The sequence below is a fragment of the Pieris rapae genome, chromosome 12 (genome assembly GCF_905147795.1).
Source record: "Pieris rapae chromosome 12, ilPieRapa1.1, whole genome shotgun sequence".
Taxonomy (NCBI): Eukaryota; Metazoa; Arthropoda; class Insecta; order Lepidoptera; family Pieridae; genus Pieris; species Pieris rapae.
In genome coordinates this window covers 8,499,626-8,523,055 of record NC_059520.1, presented here as the reverse complement: position 1 = coordinate 8,523,055, position 23,430 = coordinate 8,499,626, and the positions used below count along the sequence as shown (strand labels likewise).

Below are 23,430 nucleotides of genomic sequence, written 5' to 3'. Positions count from 1 at the left end.
TTTGCCAAATTACACAAAACCCCCATTCCATTTGGATTCAGTCCAATCCAAAATCAAATAGACAAATAACTTTTCTTTTAATATGCAGGTTTTACACTTCCGTTTTTAAATCATATCAGGCATTTCACATTATTACTAAAAATTGTATTCAACAAGCGCAAGAATAATTTATTTTCAATACTATTATTCTTAGATATCAAACAATAATAATACATCTATAATTTAACATCAAGGTACAAAAATATAACAGTCGACAAAAGGTCGATTTACAAGAATCCATAGTGATAATATAACCTATTCAATATTCCGTACTAACGAAATATTGAGTTCTTACGATCGCATTATGTTCTAATTTATCATCAATATTTTAGCAGATAATATAGCATTTAAATATAGCATAAGCAACAATGTTAATTGTAGAAAAATCCCAAGCGTTAACGCACATGACATGCAAGTATGTGTCAGCCGTATGCGGTAATAAATTCATTGTGTAATGGGCAAGCCACATTTTAAATTGGGCCGTCCCTCCCAAGAGTGCCTCGCGCATCTACAAAACTATTCAGAAACGCATCTTAGAACGCGATCAATTGCTACTAGCGCCACCTGTTATTGCTTATATTAAATTAATTTTAATCTGTTTCTAATACGATTGACATTAATAATTTTTACACTATTTACAAAAAAAAGTCTTATCACCGTTTTGTGATCACGCTGTGATGATGAGACTGCGTTTTAGTTAGACCAACGTAATAAGACAGATTTGGTTTCTATAAATGATATTATTACTTATAAATAAATAAAAAATACGTTTGAATTTTAAACAAATTAAAAAATAATCTCAAATATGATTTTTAAAATGGAAACTAAAGAATATTTCGAAACTATGATAAGCCAGCAAAGTCAATAACTAAATATAACATATATACGTACCTATTGAAATATAAAAAAAAATATTAAAATAAAATATTTTGATAAATAAGACAAAGACAATTCAAGTAAATTAAATCAAAATAATTAAATTGTCTTTGGTATGACATAGGCATCTAAATCAAAATATTGTAATCAATGACATAACGCGTCGCGTAGCGAGCGTATCAAGGAAATGTTTCTATGCAAGTTAAGGTCATTACCATAGGTACCTAAATAATATTTATTATTGAATCATATTCAAGGTGAGAATAGTTACAGCAAAAATAAACATTAAACGCTTTTTAATTATATATCGTCACGTTACAGGTGAGCTTATAGATTTTTATTTTCGAAACAAAATCCGTAAATCCGATAAATAAAAATTTATCAAAATCAAGCTAGCAATAAAAATGTGCATTGGGCATTTTACATAATAACATATATTGTTCTAAAAATCTTTAAGTCGCAATGCAATTTATTTTAAAATTGGAATAGCGCCATCTACATGCTATTTAATAAATCGACATAAAAATACTTTGTTGTAAGGTTGTCTGTCGTACATACGTTTACCCAAAATTTCAAAAGATATGCCTCTGAACTTGAGAAATTTTATATAGCACAAATCAGCATCATTATAGTTTTTTTTAGAATTACAAATACATACATGGTATTAGATACTGGAATGTCAAAAGATTGTCAGTTGTCATATGTCGCAGCAAATGACAATCGAGTTTCTGAGCAGCGATAGAAAGCTTCAGTTTGTTGTTTTCTTCTGTCTTTTCATAACATTAATCATTTAACAGGATTATAAACAAGATAATATTAAATCTTACAAGTCTTAATCTTACAACAAAGAGATCGTATTCATCAATGTGATTGCCATAACATTTGCGTCGATATCAAATAAACGTTACCATCTATTTAGTTTACAAAAACGTTTAACAAAAAAGAAAGCCACGAAATGGGAATCTTTGGAACATCGTCACCATTCGACGCAGACGTTGGTAAGTTGATTAACCTTTTAATTAGAGAGCTTATTACTAATTATTGTGAATAACACTAAGTTAATAAGCTTCCGTTTCTAGTGTTAGGGGCGGTAAGTATGACCTTATACTCGCAAACAATGAATAGTCTTAAGGAAAAAAATTGTATTGAATGTATTGTGCAATCACTGTGCAATTACTGCATTTTTTATAGTTAATACTAATTTGGCTGTATAGTGTAGTACAATACTGCTCTTTCATATTAATCTCCAAAGAATATGAAAGATAGAGAACCCCTGAAAAATTCTAGTAAAATTAGGTTTGATTGAATTTTATAACATTTTTAATTTCCCAACAAGAATATAATATATATATAGAGAGCTTGTAAAAATCTTATACTTTTAAAAGTATAATAAGTAGTAATATTGTTACTCATATAGATATGAAAAATTAAGATGTTAAAACATGTGAGTCATATTCTTATCAAGACAATCTGTAAATTGTACAGTAAAAACATTACAGACATAAACAAAGACTAAACATTTAAAATAGAAAATTTGATTAAACTCTTTAAATTAATAAATTAGACACAACACGCTTATTAATTAAACAATTAAACAAAAAATACATTACAAACAAGCTAATTAGGAGGAAAGGTTATTATTTAATTTCTTCATATAATTTGTATTCCTATAATTTATATTTGGAATACATATTTAATTTACAGAATAAAATTATAATAAATATAAACACAGATAATAGTTTGTTTTACTTGTAAAACAGCACAGTATGACATCAGGAATCAGCTTCTGCTGTATAAACATCATATTATTTCTATTTTTAAGGCAGTATCAAAATAATTACCTGAATTTTGTGATCCTTTAAATGTATTCAATATGTGAAACATAAATTTGCTCTGTTTCCACAGAACGTGCAACAAGTGAAAACAACACAAGTGAAGAATGGGGACTTATATTGGAGATTTGCGATCGAGCTGGTGCAAGTGCCACAAATTCAAGAGATTGTCTCCGAGCTGTGATGCGGCGTCTTGCTCATCCAGACCCTCATGTACAAGTCCATGCAGCTACGTTACTTGATGCTTGTGTGTCTAATTGTGGAAAGATATTCCACTTAGAGGTGGATACATTTTGATATTAATAAATCAGTAGTTCACAGCTTTGCATAGTAGCAGCAAAAGCTGATTACATTTATTTTTAAAAGAATTCATAGCAGATGACAACATTCTGTACTTTGGTTTAGTTTTACCATAGAGATGCTTATTATTTAAAATAATATTTTCTCATTGTTAAAAATTATAGTGGCCTGAAACAAAATTTTCCAACATTGGCGGAATTGTGATTTACAAAGAAGTCGCCATTAAAAATAAAGTGAAGTGAAACGAAATTCTATGTTTCCATTAGATTCTCTCTTTATTGTGCCTTTTAGACAGATGACAAAGTTCTCTGCAATAATTGGTTAAAGATTTTAAACATCCATCATATGATGCCTTCTAAAATCCAATCAATTGATTTATTGTTTTAAACAGTGGTTATGTATAACTATGTACAATGTTAGGACCAGATTGTACAGTTCTTAAAGGACTATAATGGTGCTATTTATGTTTACCTTTAACAATCAATTGTTGATTGAGCTGGTGAATAATTTATCAAGCAATCATTGAACACACATCACACAACCTTGGTTGATAGATACACATTTGAGCTAGGCTTGCTTCGACACAGTTAAACATTGCTAGTTTTAGATATTCAAGTGTGGTTCATCTTAAATGTACAAAGATTTTGAAATACATTTTTTGAAAATTTCTTTAATCATCATGACATCATCAGGTTGCATCACGTGAATTCGAAATGGAATACCGCCGTTTACTCTCTCGTGCCCAACCGGCTGTTGCACAGAAGTTAAGAGCATTGTTGCGGAAGTGGGCTGAGGGAGAGTTCAGGAACGACTCCCAACTTGATCTGATTCCATCTCTACATACAAAGTTGTGTGCAGAGTTAGGAGAAAAGACTGTTGCTGTACCAAGTACTGATACACAGGTATGATGAATAATGCAAATGGTGAATCCATATGTTGTCTCTATAATAATTCTGGTGTTTATTATTTATAAAAGTAATCTAGTCCTCTGCCTGTAAAGGTTTTAATTCAATTTAAAGTCAAGTTATTAAGATAACAAAAGAGCTGGCCTTTTGAAGAGTTCCATCTATATTAAAATTTATCAAATTGTTTTCTACATTTTAACTTAATTACTGAAGGTAGTGCATCTGTCGAGTCAATGCCTCCACACCACTCTACCCTCACTCATAGTGCATTAGTGATGTTGAAAATTATTGCCAATGGTATAACTATGTATATTTTTTGGCACATTTTATACTAAATTTCCTTTTCTAAATAACATTTGAAGTAACTAAATATTGATTATCTTGACTAAATGACTACAATCCAAATTATATTTTGAGGGTAGACCCCAAATTTATATAGTTTTATGTTGTACCCTCCAGCAATCTGCCAAAGACGCAGCAGCACAACGAGAGCAAGAAGAGTTAGCTCGAGCGATCGCCCTTTCACTAAGAGAGGCCAATCCCACAGCAGGACCCGCTAGCACATCGACCTCGAAGGCTCTTTATCCCCGCGTGGAGTCGACGACTGAACCTCCACCGGCGAGAAAAGTCCGCGCTTTGTACGACTTTGAAGCCGCCGAAGATAATGAGCTGACATTTGTAGCAGGAGAAATAGGTATGAGCTGTGTATAATAAATTAATATTTTTTCATTAGAATTAATATTTAAGTAACCTTAACACACTGAAAGTACTATATTTGTTTGTTTTAAAACTTACGCAGATATTTCAGTGATTATGTTTCTCATAGTTTTTATGCAGTACTTTGAGTGGCTTAGGCTTAGTCTTGGATATAGAGTCTTAGCTATAGTTATAGTAATAATATGTTAGACCTGTTTAACTTTTATTAATAAAGTACCACCACCAGTAATCACCTTTATGGCTGGAAATATTCCACAGTCCGTTTCACAAGGATTTTTTTTTTGGGAACTAGTGAACTGTGGAATCGAGTCCCGGTGGGGGTCTTCCTTGAGAGATACGACCTCCAACTATTCAAAATTCGAGCGTACTCCTCCCCCAAAAACCGGCAACGCATCCATTAAAAAGGGGTGTCTATGGGCTGCGAAAACTGCCCTTTTTGGGCGTTCCGCAGGCTCGTTTACCCCCCTTTTAAATTAAAAAAGTTGATTTTAACTCTATAAAGATTTTTTTATAAAGTAAAAAATTTTTTCTGACATTTTTTAATAACGTATAGACCATACAGATGCGAAGTTTGGATCTGTATTTAGATAGAAATAACGAATATGGCGAGGGAATTTAAGTTTTCGGTAGCGCGGTGTATAAATGGACGAAATGTTCAATTAATAGAGAGCCTAATGTTAAAAATAAGTTGAAAAACTTATTTTTTGTAGAAAAAAGACATATATGATCACATTAGTAGAAACCACAGTATTATTTTGTAAAGTTTTATGATTTTATTGAATTCATTAAACTTAAATATTCTTTTGTAAATCTTTGATTCGAATGTCGTCATAACAATAAACTAATTCAATTCAGATTTAATTAAATCAATCATAGTTAAATGGTCTGGTGGTACTGTTGGAAACTGTTGTTAGATGACTAATGTGTATTTCAGTACATGTGACTGACTCCACCGACCCTAACTGGTGGAAAGGCTACAATGAGCGTGGCGAAGGATTGTTTCCAGCGAATTTTGTTACCTCCGATCTTAGTGAACCAGCCCCAGGTAAATGTTTTGATATTCTTAAACATAATGATTGAACTTAGGGGATATTATTATGTAAACTAATAAATAAAGAAGTGTTCAATAATGCAAAACTTTACATGAATAACTGACACAGAATACACAAGTGTGTTAAGTACAATCGTGGGGAGCGGACTGTTAATGTTAATATCAACGTGCTATACATAATAAATTTCCGCATCAGCAGCGTACCTACAAACGCTTTAAAGTCAAATTTATTATATACATACATATTATACTTATATATTATATTTGCCATGTATTTGGCAGTTATACAAGCTTATAGTTTTACTAGCTGACCCGGCAAACGTTGTTTTGCCATGTTTTGTGCCAAAAAATTAGCAAAAAAACATATGGGATGATTGTAGAGGGGTGAAAATTTAGGGTTGCATGTATTTTTGTATGGTGTATCGTAAAAAAATAAAAACGTAAAATTTTGTCTAAAAAATAAATAAAAAAATTTAGGGGGATGAAAAATAGATGTTGTTCGATTCTCAGACCTACCCAATACGCACACAAAATTTCATGAGAATCGGTCGAGCCGTTTCGGAGGAGTTCGGTTACTAACCCCGTGACACAAGAATTTTATAAGATATGGTATGTTCAATTTACACGCGAAGTTCATACTTGCCTTTCAGAAAGTGAAACTCGTCCGCCAGCGACATCTAGCGGCAAGACCGTGCAATTCGCACCTGAGACACCTCTACGCATAGACGAGTCTTGTATGGACGATGCCCTCGCCTTGCTCCACGAAGCAGATCCAACTGGCGAAACTCCAGATGACGCACGTCAGTCAGAGCTTGAAGCACGCGTATACGCTATGGGACCGCTCGTTGATGCCGCTCTGGAGAAGGCTGATAGGTATTTAAAAAATCCTGTGTATAACACACAGAAGTCACACACACATACACAAGTCAGAAGTAATACAACTTTAGCGAAAAATAATATCTTTCATCTTATTCTATGTTTGTAAAAAAACAACACTAACAATAGAAAGACTAAAATGTTGAGTATAGCTAACTTCAGGGTGTCGGTTTTTTGTGACGGTGTGCGCGAGCAACGTAAAAATTTACTCATCATTTTTTCCGTACGCGACAAAAAACTAAAAAATTTTTTAGTAAGTATATTTTTAAACTAACATTTTCCAGACGCCACGCCCGCCTGACCCAGTTAAGCGCAGACCTAGTTGACGCCTTGAACCTCTACCATGAGCTGATGCGCGAACCGAAGCCGATGTACCAGCAGTACATGCCGATGATGGGCGTGCCCCCTGGACCTCATCCGTCTCACCCTCACATGGGCCCGCAGCCACAACCGCCTAGGTATGAACTATGAAAATATGATCGATGAACTTAGACATAAAAAAAAAAAAAAAACATAAAATGCAATTTCTTTGTTTCCTCTTGATTCTTTATTTCTTTTTTCTCGCTTGTAGTTTTCCTACCTTTTACTTGAAATTGGCATAAAGGTATAAGTATTGCCATAAACAAAAAAAATGCTTTTTTGAAGTGAAACTCCTTTGGGCGCATGAGGGTACATTTTTTACGAAACGTCACGAAGATGTGCAGCGTTTTTGTCGAAGCATTTAATGTATATTTCTTTTTTTGACGTTCATAAGTGTACTACATGAATAAATTATTTTTAAATTGATTGATTTGATATGAATTTATCGTATATTATTATTAGTTTTATCAGTGGCGCTACAACCTGTTTAGGTCTTGGCCTCAGATGTCTGAATCTGTTTCATGATTATTTTTAAATCTAATAGGCAAGTAGGTGATCAGCCTCCTGTGCCTGACACGTCGTCGACTTTTTGGGTCTAAGACATGTCGGTTACCTCAAGATGCTTTCCTTCACCATTCGAGCAAATGTTAAATGCGCACATAGAAAGAAAGTCCATTGGTGCACAGCCGAGGATCGAACCTACGACCTCAGGTATGAGAGTCGTACGCTGAAGCCACTAGGCCAACACTACTTCTGCTTATTATTAATTAATATTTTTATTTCAGGTGCTGATCATTCCCGCATTTGTAAATAGCGTCCGAAACGTTAATATATAAATTATTTTCTTCACATTCTATTTAGTTTAGTCTCGTGTTAATTCTGATGAACATTTCGTGTGTAGACATATTTTTGTGTCTGATCTTACGGAGCTTTTAAATACATATATTTTTTGACAACAAAGTTTGAAAGGCAAACGGCGTTTCTGACTGTGAAATTACCTTTGAAATTAAGACGTCGAAGGCCGTAGACCGGAAACGCATTCGCGAAACCTCGTGCATTGAAAGTGTCCATAGACGGCGGTATCACTTAACATCGGGTGAGCCCGTTTGGCTCCTGTAAAAAAAATAACAAGTATCATCTGATTCGCAAGGGCGAAATATAGTTTTAATTTTTTTTCAGAATCACAAATACCTATTATGTTATTTCTATAATCTATAAAAATGTATTTAGTTCAACTTCATAACTTATATAGAATAATGCTAAAAAAACATACTTATTACATATTAATTGAATATGTATATATCTTGTTTTATCGCAATGTGTGGGAGAGAGACCAACGAATATTAATAGTTTTTTGGTTTGTCATTTACTTATACGGTATGGTAGTATTAACTCTTTTGTTAGTCATTTACTACAATTAACCCCCCCCCCCCTCTTGTCAGAAGTAAGCAAATCTATCAAAAATGGTACATAAACGTATTAATAAATGCATTTCGATTTCATAGACAATGGGTGGATAATGAGTAAAAAAGTAAATAATTACTGTTGACGCAATCACTACGTAAGAAAAAATCCCCCCCCCCCCCATGGTGCTTACGTAATACTTCAATGACCCAATTCTCTTCATTGGTATCAAAAAAAGGGGTGCTTTTTCCACATTTCAGTCGGTTCGATTCCCAGACGAGACAAGTAATTTAATAATCATTGAATGCAGTAATACTTTCCAAAATAAAATACTCTTATCCTATCAACTATATTAAAAATACCTTCATGTCCCATAAGTCTTGGGACGCCCTGTATATTGTCATTTCACGTATTATATATTTCGTGGTAAATATAAAGCTGTTTTATGTTTGATTTATGCAACTCATGTTAAAGGAGAATTAAGTAAATGATTTAATAATCGTCTCTCGGTCGAGATTATAAATTTATATAAGCACTGAAAATGTATATTATTTTAGGCCTTAAGGGAAAATTGTAAGTCATATTGTATTATTTAATAAAAGTCTTGTTACGGTAAATGTGTTTCTTTTTAACTGAAACCCAATGAAATATAACTTCTTGATACTGTCAAGATGCCAAGGGCGCTCCTTATTGAAAATGAGCAGAAAATTTTAGGTGATAAAAAGCATTACATAAACTTCATGGCAATAAAGTTCAATGATATATGATCGTAGTAATTAAAATACCGCTTCTGTAAGCTTGAGGCTACTGCATCGGCAGCTTTGAGGCCGCTTCGGGATCCTTCGGTACGCCGACATGCGCCGCGACGCCGGCGCCGAAGCAATACTCGGGGGTAGATAAAACGGTGCAGCATGCTTAAGGAAGGCGTCCATCATCCCTAAGAATGATATGATAAGAAGAATGCCAAGATATAGTTTCCGACAGTGTGCGCTTGCATGTAGGAATGCCGAAGGATCCCTTTTCTTGCCGGTGCCAATAATGAGCGCTGGGCCTAAAGAGAAGTAAACCTTTTGAGTTACTACTACTAATGTAGTTAATATTAGTGAAAGTGCGGTGTCTCAGACACACGAACATAGTGTCAAAATATTATGGAAGACTGACTGTTCATAACATTATCTTACATTAGTAATCAAATAAATGTAATGTAAAAACCTGGAATTAGTAGACACTGATGTCAGCTAAAGAATAAAATAAAGTTATTAAAGTTAATCCGATATATTATTCGTAATTTTGAAATATTTGTTATTTTTGAATTAGGTCACTTAAGTAAATATTTACAAATACCTTTTTGTAGGTAAAACAAAAAATACGTAGCATTATATTTTTTATTGCCCTCTAGTGGGTCAAATTTGTACTCCTTTTCTGTGGAGAACTTTTAGTAGCAACACTTATGAAATGTCACAATTCTGCGGAATGTGACATTTCATAAGTGTTGCTACAAAAATCAGAGTATAGTCTGTAGTCAATTTTCTTTTCCAGATAAATCAAGCAAGCCGCTTAATAAATAAATTATGTCAAAAATTTGATGTCTGCTTCTTGTATAGGTGCAATGAGAGGTAATTCGGGCGACAGTAGTGCTATAGAAATAACTTTCGGATTGTTGGTCAGGTACTCTCGGAGTTCCGTCGCAGTTATTCGCTTCTCTGGGTTCATGTGCCAGCATCTTTGTAGTAATTTACGCCTGGAAAATCATTATATCCAGTTATTATACTTCTCTCAAGAGTTTTAACTTATTTTCGTAGTAGTCTGTGTCATATTTAATAAATAATTTCAAATAAGTACCTTTTTATTTGTAATATAAAAAAATAGGATTTTTCCTCAAAAGTTAGTTTTTACATTTTGTGGCGGAAACTATTGGTACTCAAAATTTTTTTTTATTACGATAATTACTTAACACGGTTTATTATTTTCATTTTAGCTACATGAACTAATTGATCTTAATGGTGCCAGATATTTTACTTACATTTGCATCGAGGCATCTGGTGGCAGGGGTGGTCTTCCTCCATCAACGACATGGCTCAATACACGCCACGTTGGCCAGTCCCCATACGGCCTAGCTCCTATTGTAGCGATCTCTAGCAATAGCACTCCTGTAGCCCAAATATCTGATGCCAGTGAAAATACACCTTCCTTTAAGCTTTCTGGAGCCATCCATAGCACTGGAAACAACCCTTTACGACATGTCATGTAGGTCGAATCTTCTTCGTCCAGTTCACGCGCCATACCAAAGTCTGCCAGCTTCAGAGAGCGTTTTTTATCTATAAGGCAGTTAGCGGCACGAATGTCTCTATGCACCAAACGGCGCTCTGTTAGATATTCCAAAGCACAGGCTGCATCACGGGCCCACTGATTTAAGCATTCATCTGACATTTCATTGTCCGCCTCTTTATCGTACACCAGTTTCATTGCTACATGACGCCGTTCTATTAAATAGCGCTGCAGATCTAAATAAATGGCATGCTCCATTAAAACCAAGGGCGGACCGTCGACTAGGCAAACTCCCATAAGCCTAATGACATTGTTGTGTTCTAAACGAGCCAGAACGCAAGCTTCCCTGAGTATCTCGTTTTCTTCTGCCATCGATAGGACGCCTTCATGAAGTTCTTTTGCGGCAACAACTAAGGTCCCACGACCAGGACGTGTTAGTTCAGCAAAGCGCACGCGTCCATAGCAACCAGAGCCTATTTCGTGTAAGAGTCTGACAGAACCTCGGTCTACCAGGAAACCAATCAGCGCAGACGCTTTTTCTTGACGACTTTCAAGTAGTCTAGCCATTAACGCCTCGTTTTCAGCTAAAAGTCGTTTTTGTCTCATTCTTTGTGCTACATAAATTGCTATACATATAAATAAAACACATGTAATAATTACTATTATGAAAACATCGTGACAACGTGGTGTAAAATCACCATCACTACGTACAATGCAGTTGTCCCTATCTGATATTTTCGCGGAGCCAAGCATTGAATAGCACGAGTCGGTGTCATTTATAGCGGCCCAAATTTTAACTACTGTACTATTGGTCAATTTCCAAATAGCCACAGAGGTCCGTTCATTTCCTGTCCATCTTCCAACAAATACTAATGGTTCTTGGACTGAAAAATTATTTAATTTTAGGGTTTGTGCAACTCCAGTTACATTTACTGTGCCAATAGCTTCGTAATAGTCTCTGTAAAGGAATACTTTTTTTATTTTTTTTTTATTGATAAAAGCTTGCAAACGCTCGCACACTGATACATTGGTAAAAGAACCAGAACATACTATTTTAATGTGATAAGCACTTTTGGCAAATATGATATACACGAAGAGATCATTGAAATATCAAAAAAAAGAAAACATAAACAAAATGAGTACTAGTAAAAAAATAAAAATAACAAAAATCGATTTTAAAGTGTGAGGGGAGCAGGTATGGATATCCAGACCTAACTCGTTTATCAGAATGCTCAATCTGGACATCAGTAGCTTTGGCCAAAACGCGTTCTCCGGAAAGGAGGGACAAATTATTGAAATATGGCATGCTTATATTACTTAAAACGTCAAAAGTTTTAGGAAAATAAATTGGATTATAATGCTTACTGTGCCGTGCCGAAGCCGTGTAAATCATAACGCCTACTAATGTCACGTCTACGATACGCTGCAAATCCATGACCAAGTTGTAACAAGGCGTCAGCCAGATACGAAATTTCAGGCACAATTGTGATATTTCTTTGCATCAGGACAGGTATTTCAGATAAATTGAGTCTTAATTCGTTGGAACCACCGAAAACTTTTCCACCTCTCCATGAGAATTCGATCGTAAAATGTACTAAAGCTTCGATTTTTGTTCTGTTTTCTATGACGCACCAATCGCGTACAATCCAAACGTAATTTGTCAAGGGTGAGAATACGTTTACTACTTCCGAAAGTATTGCATCAGCTAATATACAGTCAGTATTTACTATTATTATTCGAGCGTCACGAGATTTCATCTCCCTTAGTCCCTGAGATATGGTTTCATGTCCCACAGTGATTTGGAAATGATTAAGATTTCTCTCACTAAGAATTGCTTCAGCAAAAGATTTAGAGTATTCAGTGAAGTCGGAAATGATAGCAACGCGAGACCATTCACACTGATACAAGAAGTGTCTATACGCTCGTGTTAAGTCTGTCAATCGGCCTGATGATGCGTATGTTGACCCCCCTAAAAGAGAATCGTTAGCTGGACCTGCCACCATTAAAGGAATTTGTGTATACTGTACTGCATTAGAACCTCCTGCCAATCCTGGGTGCCAACCAAACACGATATGGCCTGCCAAATCGTTTTGTTTATATGACAGAGCAATTCGGAGCTCATGTATATTAGTACAATTTAAAGGCATCGCATTTATTCTATAGTCCAATTCTTTTATATCCCTCCAGAGAAAATTTATATTTACTACTTCAGACACCTTTTTATATATTTCTATATTTGAATCATTTTTGCAAATTATTAGGTTAATAAGGTATTCGGGAGGCAATTTCTTTTCTTTTATTTTATACCATTTGTCGAATTCGATTTTATTTCTTAATGCCCAGAAACAAGCCGCTTCCTCTATACTGTGTGTATCTAACATCGACTCTTTTAAAAGTACGTCTTTGATGTGTTCGGGTTTTGGAGAGAATTCATTCATCAACTTATAAATTGGCGGTGCATAGTCTTTAACATCTTCTCCATCTCCAACTAGTATAGCTTTTGGAGCATTAACAATTAAACCAGATAGACACTTAGTATCTGCTCTGGGACATGGTGGAAATTCTAACTGTACAACATCAGGATCATTAATCCATATATTCTCATCTATGAAGAGATATGTTTTATTAGAATTGTATAGGTTGAATACTTCTCGTCTGAAGCTTGTATCAGTGTCAAAAGTTATAAGAGCAACATTCAGTTTAGCAACACTAGCTCGTTTTTCAAATTCTTGTAGGATTTGGTTATCATAACTGCTTTCGTTTCTCGTCAGTACTACGATACAGGGTGACTGATTGCAATGTTTTGAAAACTTCCCCTGTGATTCTTCTACACTGAAAGAAAATGTTAAATTAATAAAATATCTTTATAGCTTGGAATTTTAAAAATCTGTTGTGAATTCCGCCTCATGTTTTAGATGACAAAACTAGTGGCGATAGCTTTAGATATTGATATATGTTCCATGATAATTTATTTTTCTACTAGGCAAGTAGGTGATCTGCCTGTTTTTAACACATGCCTCCGACTAGTTGGCACTGTAAAAGCATGTTTTTTTACCCCGCGAAGTTTTCCGTCACCAAACAAATGACGACGCACATAATCAAAAACGTCCAGATTGTTCGAACCTCATGGATGCACGTTCAAGCCACTAGTACTTTGCTATGATTGAATAACTAAGTATTTACAAAGAAATATTTATTTATTTAATAATAAATAATCTTACAGCTTATACTTATACATATTATAAGACAAAATACTAAGACAATACAGGAAGCCCAACAGATTACATAGATAAACAATATATGTATATGAATCAGAAAACAAGTTTTAACTAACATTCATAGACAAAGAAAACTAAAATTGAACAAATAATACTTTGAATTTAAAATTAAGAGAGATAGATCGCCCCAATAAAGAAATACATACTTGACATTTTCCGTGGTTAAAAAGCCACATGTTGATGCATTGTTGTTTTTGAGAAAGGTCCAAGATTCTATGATACAGCCACTCGTGGTAGAAAGTCGTGCCATAAAGTGTAAGTTAACGGGTAGGGAAGGTGTTGATAAAGATGTTATACGATCAATATCATTACCAATACCGCAATCCTTATGATTCAATATTGCTGCGGGGGCTAGTGCAAGCGATCTGAAATGTTATAAATGAAATTAAAGATTATGGAATGGATTATTTACAGGCTGATTAAAGATTTAAGTTGGCGCCTGCTAGATAGCTCAGCGAATAAGCATCGCAATAAATTTGTTCTTAATAATCTTAATAACTAGTAGGTTAAGAAAATTGTAAATACTGTATACTTGATATGTTCACTAATAAAAAATATTCAAATATACAATGGATTTTTTTAACGATTGATGGTTAAAAATGCAATAAAGAGATATTCTCTTTTTTTAGTTTTTTCATGCATAAAAAATATATATATTAAAATATAATATTTGATAACATACAACTTAAATATTTCCAAATGGACTTACTTAGTCATAAGCTCGCAAACATTACGATGTACTGGATCCAAACGTGATACGTATAAAAGTCGGTTTCGCAATACAGCGAGTAATAAGGCGGCCGCAGCGCGCGCAGCCCCGCCACCTCCAGATACAATCACTTCGTACTCCTGCTTGTCTATGCGCACATGTCTAAGGGCTAATTAAGAAATATGAGTTCATAGAAACCACTAGTGATGCATCCGATACTGATACCGATATATCGGCGATACTTTAGGTTTGCCTATATATCGGTGTCGGCGTATTTTAATTGTTGATACAACGATCCTTTTCAAATTTCACGCTTTGAAAAATCTATTGCATTGCAAACGTGACTCGGTCTATTTAGTTGGCTTTTAATTGCCATCGTGTGTACTAATTTCCGATACCAAATAAAATAAAATACACAAAAACAAAAAACAGTTATTTATGTTATTTTAATTTAATGATCTTTCTTAATTCTATTTTTTTAACTATAACTATAACATATTATCCTATTCGAAGATTGTGAGTGTTTATGTTATATAATAACAATTAAAAACTTTAATACAAACTTGATAGATGATATTACCTTAATTTAATTTTCATTCAGCTTTGATATCGGTATCGGTATCGTATCGGAAAAAAAGCGTATCGATGCATCCCTAGTTACAACTATCTAACAAGAATCCATTGCATGAAGAAACCGAAGAAGAACGCATGACATTCCTGAATGTTTAGCAGGTAACAGACTAAATGAACAACTCCTGAATTTTACATGTATGAGATATTTTTGACAAAAGATATTTCAGCGTGTTCTGAAGACGGCGTTCTATGATCACAGGTCAACAATGCTTCATAGATAATGATAGACATTTCAAACGTACCATTAGTCTTAATCGTTATTTATAGGTTAATACAAAAGTATAGTGTATATTTCAAAGTACCATATCAATGTAATATATATACAGTTCTTATGATGAAACTTGAATAAATAGTAAGACATACCTTTTTTTGGCGATTTGTGATATACATCATGTAATTTCTGACAGTGTTGTGAGTTAACTTGAAAATTCACTATTAACATAACATAAAAAAATAAATATTTTTTCGACATGTTTACCGTGTTAATGTTGTAATAGCACTGTTATTCCCAGCTCTTATCATTTATATGTATTTCCTTAAAGTTATTAATGGATCAATCCAGAGTAATTTAATTATTAATATTAACTCTTTTGCTACAATTATTGGAGGGTAATAATAATAATTTATTTGCAAGAATACAAAATGTTATGGTGGTAAAATCTAAAGCTCGCATTCTGCAATCACAAGGGCGTACAGACTTGTCTTATAAGGTAGAATAGAAGTTATAATTACACTACAAGTCATATCATTATAGTCAATTGATACATTATTTTATTACTACATCAGCATCCCAGAGGTCGTAGGTTTGATCATCGGCTGTGAACCAAGTTCCTTTAAGCGCATTTAATTTTCACTCGAACGGTGAAAGAACGCAACTTCAGGAAAAACCGGCTTAGACAGGAAAAAGTCGGCTAACCACTTACTTGCTTATTAAATTAACAAAATCTAATCAGGTAAATAGATCTCAGGGCCAAACCTAAAAAAGTTACCGCCATTGCTTTATTTTTGTATTCATTTGCCTTATAAAAAAGATTTCGTATATTGATGATGTAAATAATTTTGACCCAACATTCGTTGCACTTTCCCTTGCCCTTCTCGCAAGTGCGAACCTGGATTCGCAAAGACCCCACAGAAATCAAACATCCCTAAACGTCCAAAATAAAACTGCCCGCAGTAAACCCGCTAGTGACAAAGCGACCGTTAATCATCAACAGAATTGATCTCAAAATAATGCTATGGACAATTGCGGGCCACTGTCTCCTCCAAGAACAAGACTGTTTTATTGCAGATAAATCCCCTACGTAGTCCAGGAATATGTGGCCTAACCTGAATATGAAGTCTGCAAAATGCCCAAGAAACTACTGAAAGGATCTAGGGTGGTTTAATTAGCCTGACTTATATTATTATCTCAAATAAAATTGATTGCAGCTCCCTTCTGGAAAAGTTGCCCTTCCTTGTTCCTTTTTTTTTTTTTTTTTTTATAGAACTGGGGGCAAACGGGCAGGAGGCTCACCTGACGCTAAGTGATACCGCCGCCCATGGACACCCTCAATGCCAGAGGGCTCGCGAGTGCGTTGCCGGCCTTTTAAGAATTGGTACGCTCTTTTCTTGAAGGACCCTAAGTCGAATTGGTTCGGAAATACTTCAGTTGGCAGCTGGTTCCACAGAGTGGTGGTGCGCGGCAAAAACTGCCTGGAAAAACGCGCAGTTGTGGAACGGCGGACGTCGAGGTGATACGGGTGGAATTTTGTATTTTGTATTCTGCCTCGACGTCCGATGATGAAACTTAGCTGCAGGTATTAATCCGAACAACTCCTCTGAACACTCTCCATGGTAAATGCGGTAGAAGATGCAGAGAGACCCCACATCTCTACGCAACGCCAAAGGATCAAGCCGCTTGGAGAGATTTTGGTCGTCAACGATTCGAACCGCTCTTCGTTGAATACGGTCAAGTGGAAGAAGCTGGTACTGGGGAGCACCCGCCCAAAGGTGGGAACAGTACTCCATGTGGGGCCGAATTTGCGCTTTATATAGTTGCAAGCGGTGGCCCGGAGTGAAGTACCGTCTCGCCCTGTTGAGCACACCGAGCTTTTTGGAGGCTAATTTTGCCTTTCCCTCCAAGTGACCGCGAAACTGAACGTCGTTCGATATGTCAACGCCAAGTATTCCAATGCTAGCTGTGGCTTTAAGGAGAGTGCTTACAAAACTCGTATTCGTACATTGTTTCTTGTTCCTCACATGAATACTAATTACGCTAAAAACTCAGTTTTGTATCGCGCTGCCCGGACATACAATGACCACTGTTTAGGCATTGACTTGTGTAGGTTATCGCGGAATGTGGTTAAAAAATGTATTAAGAATATACATAGCGCAAAATCATCTACATCATAAGCACGACCCACATACACACCATCACGTACACACCCACACTTTTACACCATTACACAACACAACCAATTTAGGCTTAATTAATTAAATTTAATCACAGTTAGTTAATTGTATTAAATACTTTGTTTGTTTGTTCCCTTTTGTAAATCTTTTTGTTATATAATGTATCATGTATTCCATCTGTGGCTATATTCTGAGTGTATTTGTTTGCTATTATATATAATTTATATTAGCTGTAGGAGTACAAAATAAATAAAGAAATAAATAAATAACTAACCAAATAGGCGTCTAAGTGTGTCATGTATGCAAAAAATGAAGAACAGAAGGCCGAATGTGCCTCTTTGTCGCTCGTTCCGCGCTCTCGCTTGCACTTCAAGCCATAAAAGGAACCTCAGAGCGAGGTAACGTCACGAGCGAAGAAGCGCCGCATACTTCATGTTTTTTTGTACGGGCTCCATCGAATTATAAGACGTTGTCACGTCAAAAAAGGTTTAAATAAAAAATATTGTAATTCAAATTATTTATTTGTGATGTTTTACATAACACAGAAACACTTATATCGAAAATCATACAAAACAGTCACCATAAATATTAAAACTATTTTATGTACAATTTTAAAAACTTAAAACTACTTAACAACTATGACTAGATTTTGGAATGTATTTCGTAGGCACAAAAGTGATGCTCAATATACGGCTACATGTACAGAGTACATAGTAGAATCGTACACGATTATGGCGTCTAACATATAAAATAATCTATGAACTACGTAAAAACAATTGTATAATTGTATAACTATCATATTATTATTTAAAAAATAAAATTTGTTTATTATTGAAGTAGCTGCCGCGTTTTAACTTCATTTGTGTAAATTACGTAATTCTTAGAAAAATATAGCGATTGCAAAAAATAACTTGGAGCAAAACCTTAATACACAATCATATCAATCAATATCAAATCTATCAACTTGACAGCCACAAATGACAGATGCCATTTGACAGTTGACAAGCGCTTGACATGTGTAATGTAATTCGCGTTTATATTTATTTAATGTTTTATTAGACTAAAAATAAATAAATTTTCGTTGTTTTAAAAGAGATTCATAGTTTACTTCTTACACAGTTGTTCCATATCAATTGTAGTCCCATACAATTCACAACTTTTTTTCCATAGATGTTATACCACCTCGAAATTCGGATTTCGGAACAATAGACAAATCAATTGTTTAGTCTTATTTGATCAGTCAGGTCAATTAGGTCTAAAACGACGCTAAGGGCAAATGGTTGGAAAAATCTGGAGGAGACAAATATTTTATTTGTAGGGGGGGATTACTATACGTAGATTATTATGGATCAATCAATCGCGTAATAGGGCTATAACGCATTAGCCCTATAACGCGATTTACATCCTGGATATAACGCGATACACCTACAACGCGGATATTTCTCAAGTAATATTCCTGTAGTGTAAAATTTGGGATTTGTTTCATTTGTTTGAATTCGTGTTCTTAGTTTGCTCTTGAATTGCTCAAAAAACGGCTTTACGAGAACACCGATCTGGTCAGAGAGATGTGAGAGGCAGTAAGCGTCCTGTCCCGCTCTCATGCGTATTGGCCGAATCTATATTACGTCATCGTGTGTAAAAAATTTTTCGTTATGGACTTTCTTGATTCGGTTGCCGCGCTCAACTCTCGCGATAAAATCTATACAATAGCTTAAAACTATTATTGTCTGGGTTAAACCACTACTGTGATTCGTGATTTACCAATCACGCGATCCTCTACGTCTGTCTTCCGCCGCCCCCCTCCTAGTGATACCTCAAATCGCTTCGGCGCACCCAAGAACATTTTGCAATATGTTTGCCGGTATCTGTATTTATTAGTACTATGCATAATCGCGAGTTCCACACAACTCTCCCGCACTAAGCAGTCGCTCCACGGTATGCGCAATGCATTTCCCAACGTAAAATAATGGGCAACATATAAGTACCATTTCGCACTCTTACAATACAATTTGAGCATAATGTAAACTATACGTAAGTGAAAGTATTTAGCTGCATAGGAACACTTTAGATAAGAAGGCACTTTGTTCTATATCACATTAAAACAGATTAAAAATATTTTATAGTTAAGTTGAGCTTTTAGACGTCTTAAACTACGTAACAGCCGTTAAATAAATAAAAAAAATCAGTAATGTCCGTTTGCATTTGAAAATGGATTCAACTTAAATATTTAAAATCTAGATATCTTGGTTTGTATAAATCTTCTGTCATTTGTCATAGACTGTCACTGTCACTAGTCAATGACACTGACATTTTAGTTTAATAAATGTAGTTAATTATTACGATTATTATATTATATTATGTCAACGTGGTTTGAATTTAAAAATGATTTTTGATATTTGTACTACATATATAAATTTAACGTAAATCTTTGGTTACTTAGCTATATTAAGATTTTAATCCAACTTTTTGGAGCACTGGTATGAGCACGGGTACTCTGCAACATAAAATAACGATTCCGATTTCAATTTACTTTTTTTAACGTAACGTTGTGTTAGGATATTGAGACCTATGAATTTCATATCAAACATTGAAATCGTTTTTGTAAGTTACAGAGTACCGACGCTGACATAAATAAATTCATATATTATGTTCTTTAAAAACATTGTTAAACAAAAAACTATAGTTAAATATGTTAAACGCTTTTTTAGCCTTGCGAAAGGCTTCCATGCCCATGGCCTAGAATAAGTATTTACAAATTATATTTACTTTAAATTATGGTAAGAATCGGTCATTTTCCCGCGGTGCGTCTGCGCTGAGGTAAGTGACGTCGGTGGTCGCGGATGGAGGTGCGGCCCATGATACCCATCGAGCCTAAAAAATTATTAGTATTATTCTGTAGCCCAAAGTTTTCTGCATTGACCAGGCTTTGGACTCTAGACTGGCCATCTTACACCATGATATAAAATGGATCTATATATGAAAGAAAGTAAAAAAAAAATCGTAGCTAAAATAAAAAAAAAGTCATTATAAATATGGTCAATAGTTAGCAAGTTACCAACATTAATTTTCAGTAGGGATGCATGCGATACCGATACCGATATATCGGCGATACTTTACTACTACTTGGTTTGCCGATATATCGGTATCGGCGATATTTAAATTGCCGATACGATACTTTTAAAAATTTCGTGCCTAAAATCTAGTGCGTTGCAAACGTTGGCTTTTAACTGCCATTGCGCGTAGTATTTTTCCGATATAACATTAAATAAAATACAGAATTACAAAAATCTTATCAAAGTTAACTTTAATTATTAACAATTATTTATTTTTATTTAATGATTACTCTTAACTATGAATTTAAATAACTAAACCTTACATCCTATTCGAATATTGTGTTTATATTTTATAATACAAATTGAAAACTTTAAACCAATCTTGATAGTTGATATTACCTAAAATTTAATTTTCATTCAATAAGCGTTAGTATCGGAATCGGTAACGGCGATATATCGATAAGATTATCGGTATCGTATCGGCAAAAAGGCATTCCTAACTTTCAGTATACATTTCATATAAACATTCAACCAAAAACTCACTTCAGCCCTTTCTTTGGACAGTCTCCAAGAGTCAACGTCAAGAGACAGGGCATCCAAGGGTAAGTCAAGACATGGGGAGAGTAGTCGAGGGGTGTCAGCAATGAAGGCGGCCACCTCTGACGCCGTGGGACGGGATTTATACTCTGGCTGCCAGCACGACTTGATTAGGCCTTCTCTGTAATGAAAAACACTTATGGTTACCGTTTTAGGTCTAGGCCTCAAATTTATGTATCTGTTTCATGATCATTTGTCAATCTATTAGGCAATTAGGTAATCACCCAGCTGTGTCTGAAATACTTTATCGACTTTCTGGACCTAAAGCAAGCCGTTTTCCTTCACGGTTCGAGCGCTTATTAAATGTGCTCATGGGCATACATTAATAAGTTCATTGGTGCACAGCTGGGAATCACAGCTACGACCTCAAACATAAGAGTCACACTAGGCCAACATTGCTTGTTTAAATAAATTATATTAAAAATTCATACAAGGTAACAATTCGTAAAAAGTATTTACTGAAAAACTTACAATTGAGGCTTCAAACCCGTCGGCAGTGAAATTGTCTGTCCAGATTTCACTTTATTCAACACTTCACTATTACTAAGTCCTTGGTAGGGCAAGGAGCCAAACGTCACTATTTCATAGAGGAGCACTCCGAAAGACCACACATCAGACGCAGGTAAAAATATCCCAAGAGCTAAACTCTCTGGGGCCATCCATCTCACTGGCAGCATCCCTTTCCTGCTAAATCTGTAGTAATCATTCTCAAAAATCAGCCTCGTCATCCCAAAGTCAGCCAACTTCACGACTCTCCTTGCGCTGACTAAGCAATTTCGTGCTGCGACATCTCTGTGCACGTATTTCATTTGCGCTAAATACGAAAGCGCTCTCGCAATATCCAAAGCCATGCCCGTCAGTCTTCTAGCAGACACTTGCTCCTCTGGGTCGTCTCCAGAATCGGAGTTAGCTAGATGCCTTCGAGCTAGAAGATAGTTCTTCAAGTCTCCATAGAGCATGAACTCCATAACCGTGCAGACTGGTTCAGTTTTTGTGATCACAGCCAATAGCTTCACGACATTCTTGTGATCGAATCGTTTCATCACTTCCGCTTCCGATAGAAAATCTAGTTTTTCCTCGTTACTGGCTCCAGCTTTTAAAGTTTTGACTGCTACAGCTGTCCAACCTCGGTCTTCAGCTAATAGGGCGTGGCCACCATACACGGTTCCAAAGGCCCCCATGCCCAATTTCCTGTTTATAACAACTCTTTCACGAGGAATTTCCCATGGATCCAAGCCTACAGACTTGACTAGTGGAAGTCTTCTCAAGGTTAATGCTTCGAGTTTTGCCCGATATTTCTTCTCTGCTCGTCGCTTGCAGTAGACCATTAGTCCGGATAAAATCACGATTGTAACTCCCAGCAAAGCAGATACTAGAAGAATGGTTGCTGTGCGGCATTGTATGTTGAATAAGTCGGCTAAAGGCTGTAGAGCGCATCGATCGTGGCCATCATCAGGTCTGCGACCATCAGCTGTATACCATTTCAAGGCATTCTCTTCTAACTCCAGTTTATCATCAAACCATCTTCCAATCTCACGTCGACGCTGACCGTCCCATTGGTAGATGATAAGAGGAGAAGATCGAGCAAATATAGCGCCATCTTTACTCAGTTTAATCCATTCAAATTTCCCCGTTAGTCCTTCATATTCGATTAGAGTTGCGTTGGTCACCAATGATCTGAAAGCGGATTTTGTTTTTAAACAAGTTTCTAATTCATTTAAAAGCCTAATTAATTGCTTTATTATTATAATTATTACACGTGCGTAATACTATACGCATGGAACTTTCAAAACCAGTTTAGAGGTATCTAAATTATAAATACAGCATTGATTGGAGAAAAAAACATGTAAGTAATTGTGCACGCGTTAGAGGTTGTATCTCTTTGGCGGAACATGATAAAATTCTATCGCCTTATTCTACGTTTGTAGAAAAAACGACACTAACGATAGATCAAAGGTATTTAATACATTGCATGTTTTATAATAAAACATCTTGATAAAGTTTATTTAAATATCACAAAAAAACTATTAGGTATGTTGACTTTGCTAACTTCAGAGTGTCGGTTGCTTGCGACGGTGAACGCATCGTAAACATTCTCTCTCCTATTTTTTCCTAACGCGCCAAAAGAGTTTATACATTTT

The 23,430-nt window shown here is 35.2% G+C and overlaps 3 protein-coding genes across 3 annotated transcripts in view; 1 reads left to right on the top strand and 2 right to left on the bottom strand.

Moving 5' to 3' along the window:
* Positions 1-1,660: 1,660 nt before the first annotated feature.
* Positions 1,661-8,977, top strand: LOC110999324 (signal transducing adapter molecule 1). Its single transcript, XM_045630441.1, has 8 exons — positions 1,661-1,913; positions 2,821-3,029; positions 3,740-3,949; positions 4,412-4,646; positions 5,604-5,714; positions 6,371-6,593; positions 6,881-7,054; positions 7,742-8,977. The coding sequence occupies exons 1-8, from the start codon at positions 1,871-1,873 to the stop codon at positions 7,746-7,748; spliced, it is 1,212 nt and encodes a 403-aa protein (XP_045486397.1). The 5' UTR covers positions 1,661-1,870; the 3' UTR covers positions 7,749-8,977.
* Positions 8,978-9,687: 710 nt separating this feature from the next.
* Positions 9,688-15,730, bottom strand: LOC110999334. Its single transcript, XM_022268347.2, has 6 exons — positions 15,612-15,730; positions 14,616-14,784; positions 14,053-14,271; positions 11,994-13,460; positions 10,384-11,586; positions 9,688-10,101 (listed from the first exon to the last, which is right to left on the bottom strand). The coding sequence occupies exons 1-6, from the start codon at positions 15,718-15,720 to the stop codon at positions 9,930-9,932; spliced, it is 3,339 nt and encodes a 1,112-aa protein (XP_022124039.2). The 5' UTR covers positions 15,721-15,730; the 3' UTR covers positions 9,688-9,929.
* A 2,414-nt stretch (positions 15,731-18,144) lies between these two features.
* The window catches only part of LOC110999333, a 30,158-nt gene continuing 24,872 nt past the window's right edge, over positions 18,145-23,430 (bottom strand). Inside the window, exons 9-11 of the mRNA XM_045630397.1 lie at positions 21,761-22,966; positions 21,236-21,410; positions 18,145-20,510 (exon numbers count right to left, since the gene is read on the bottom strand). Coding sequence (XP_045486353.1) covers positions 20,412-20,510; positions 21,236-21,410; positions 21,761-22,966 — 1,480 coding nt within the window. The 3' untranslated portion in view covers positions 18,145-20,411. The remainder of the gene's footprint in view (positions 20,511-21,235; positions 21,411-21,760; positions 22,967-23,430) is intronic.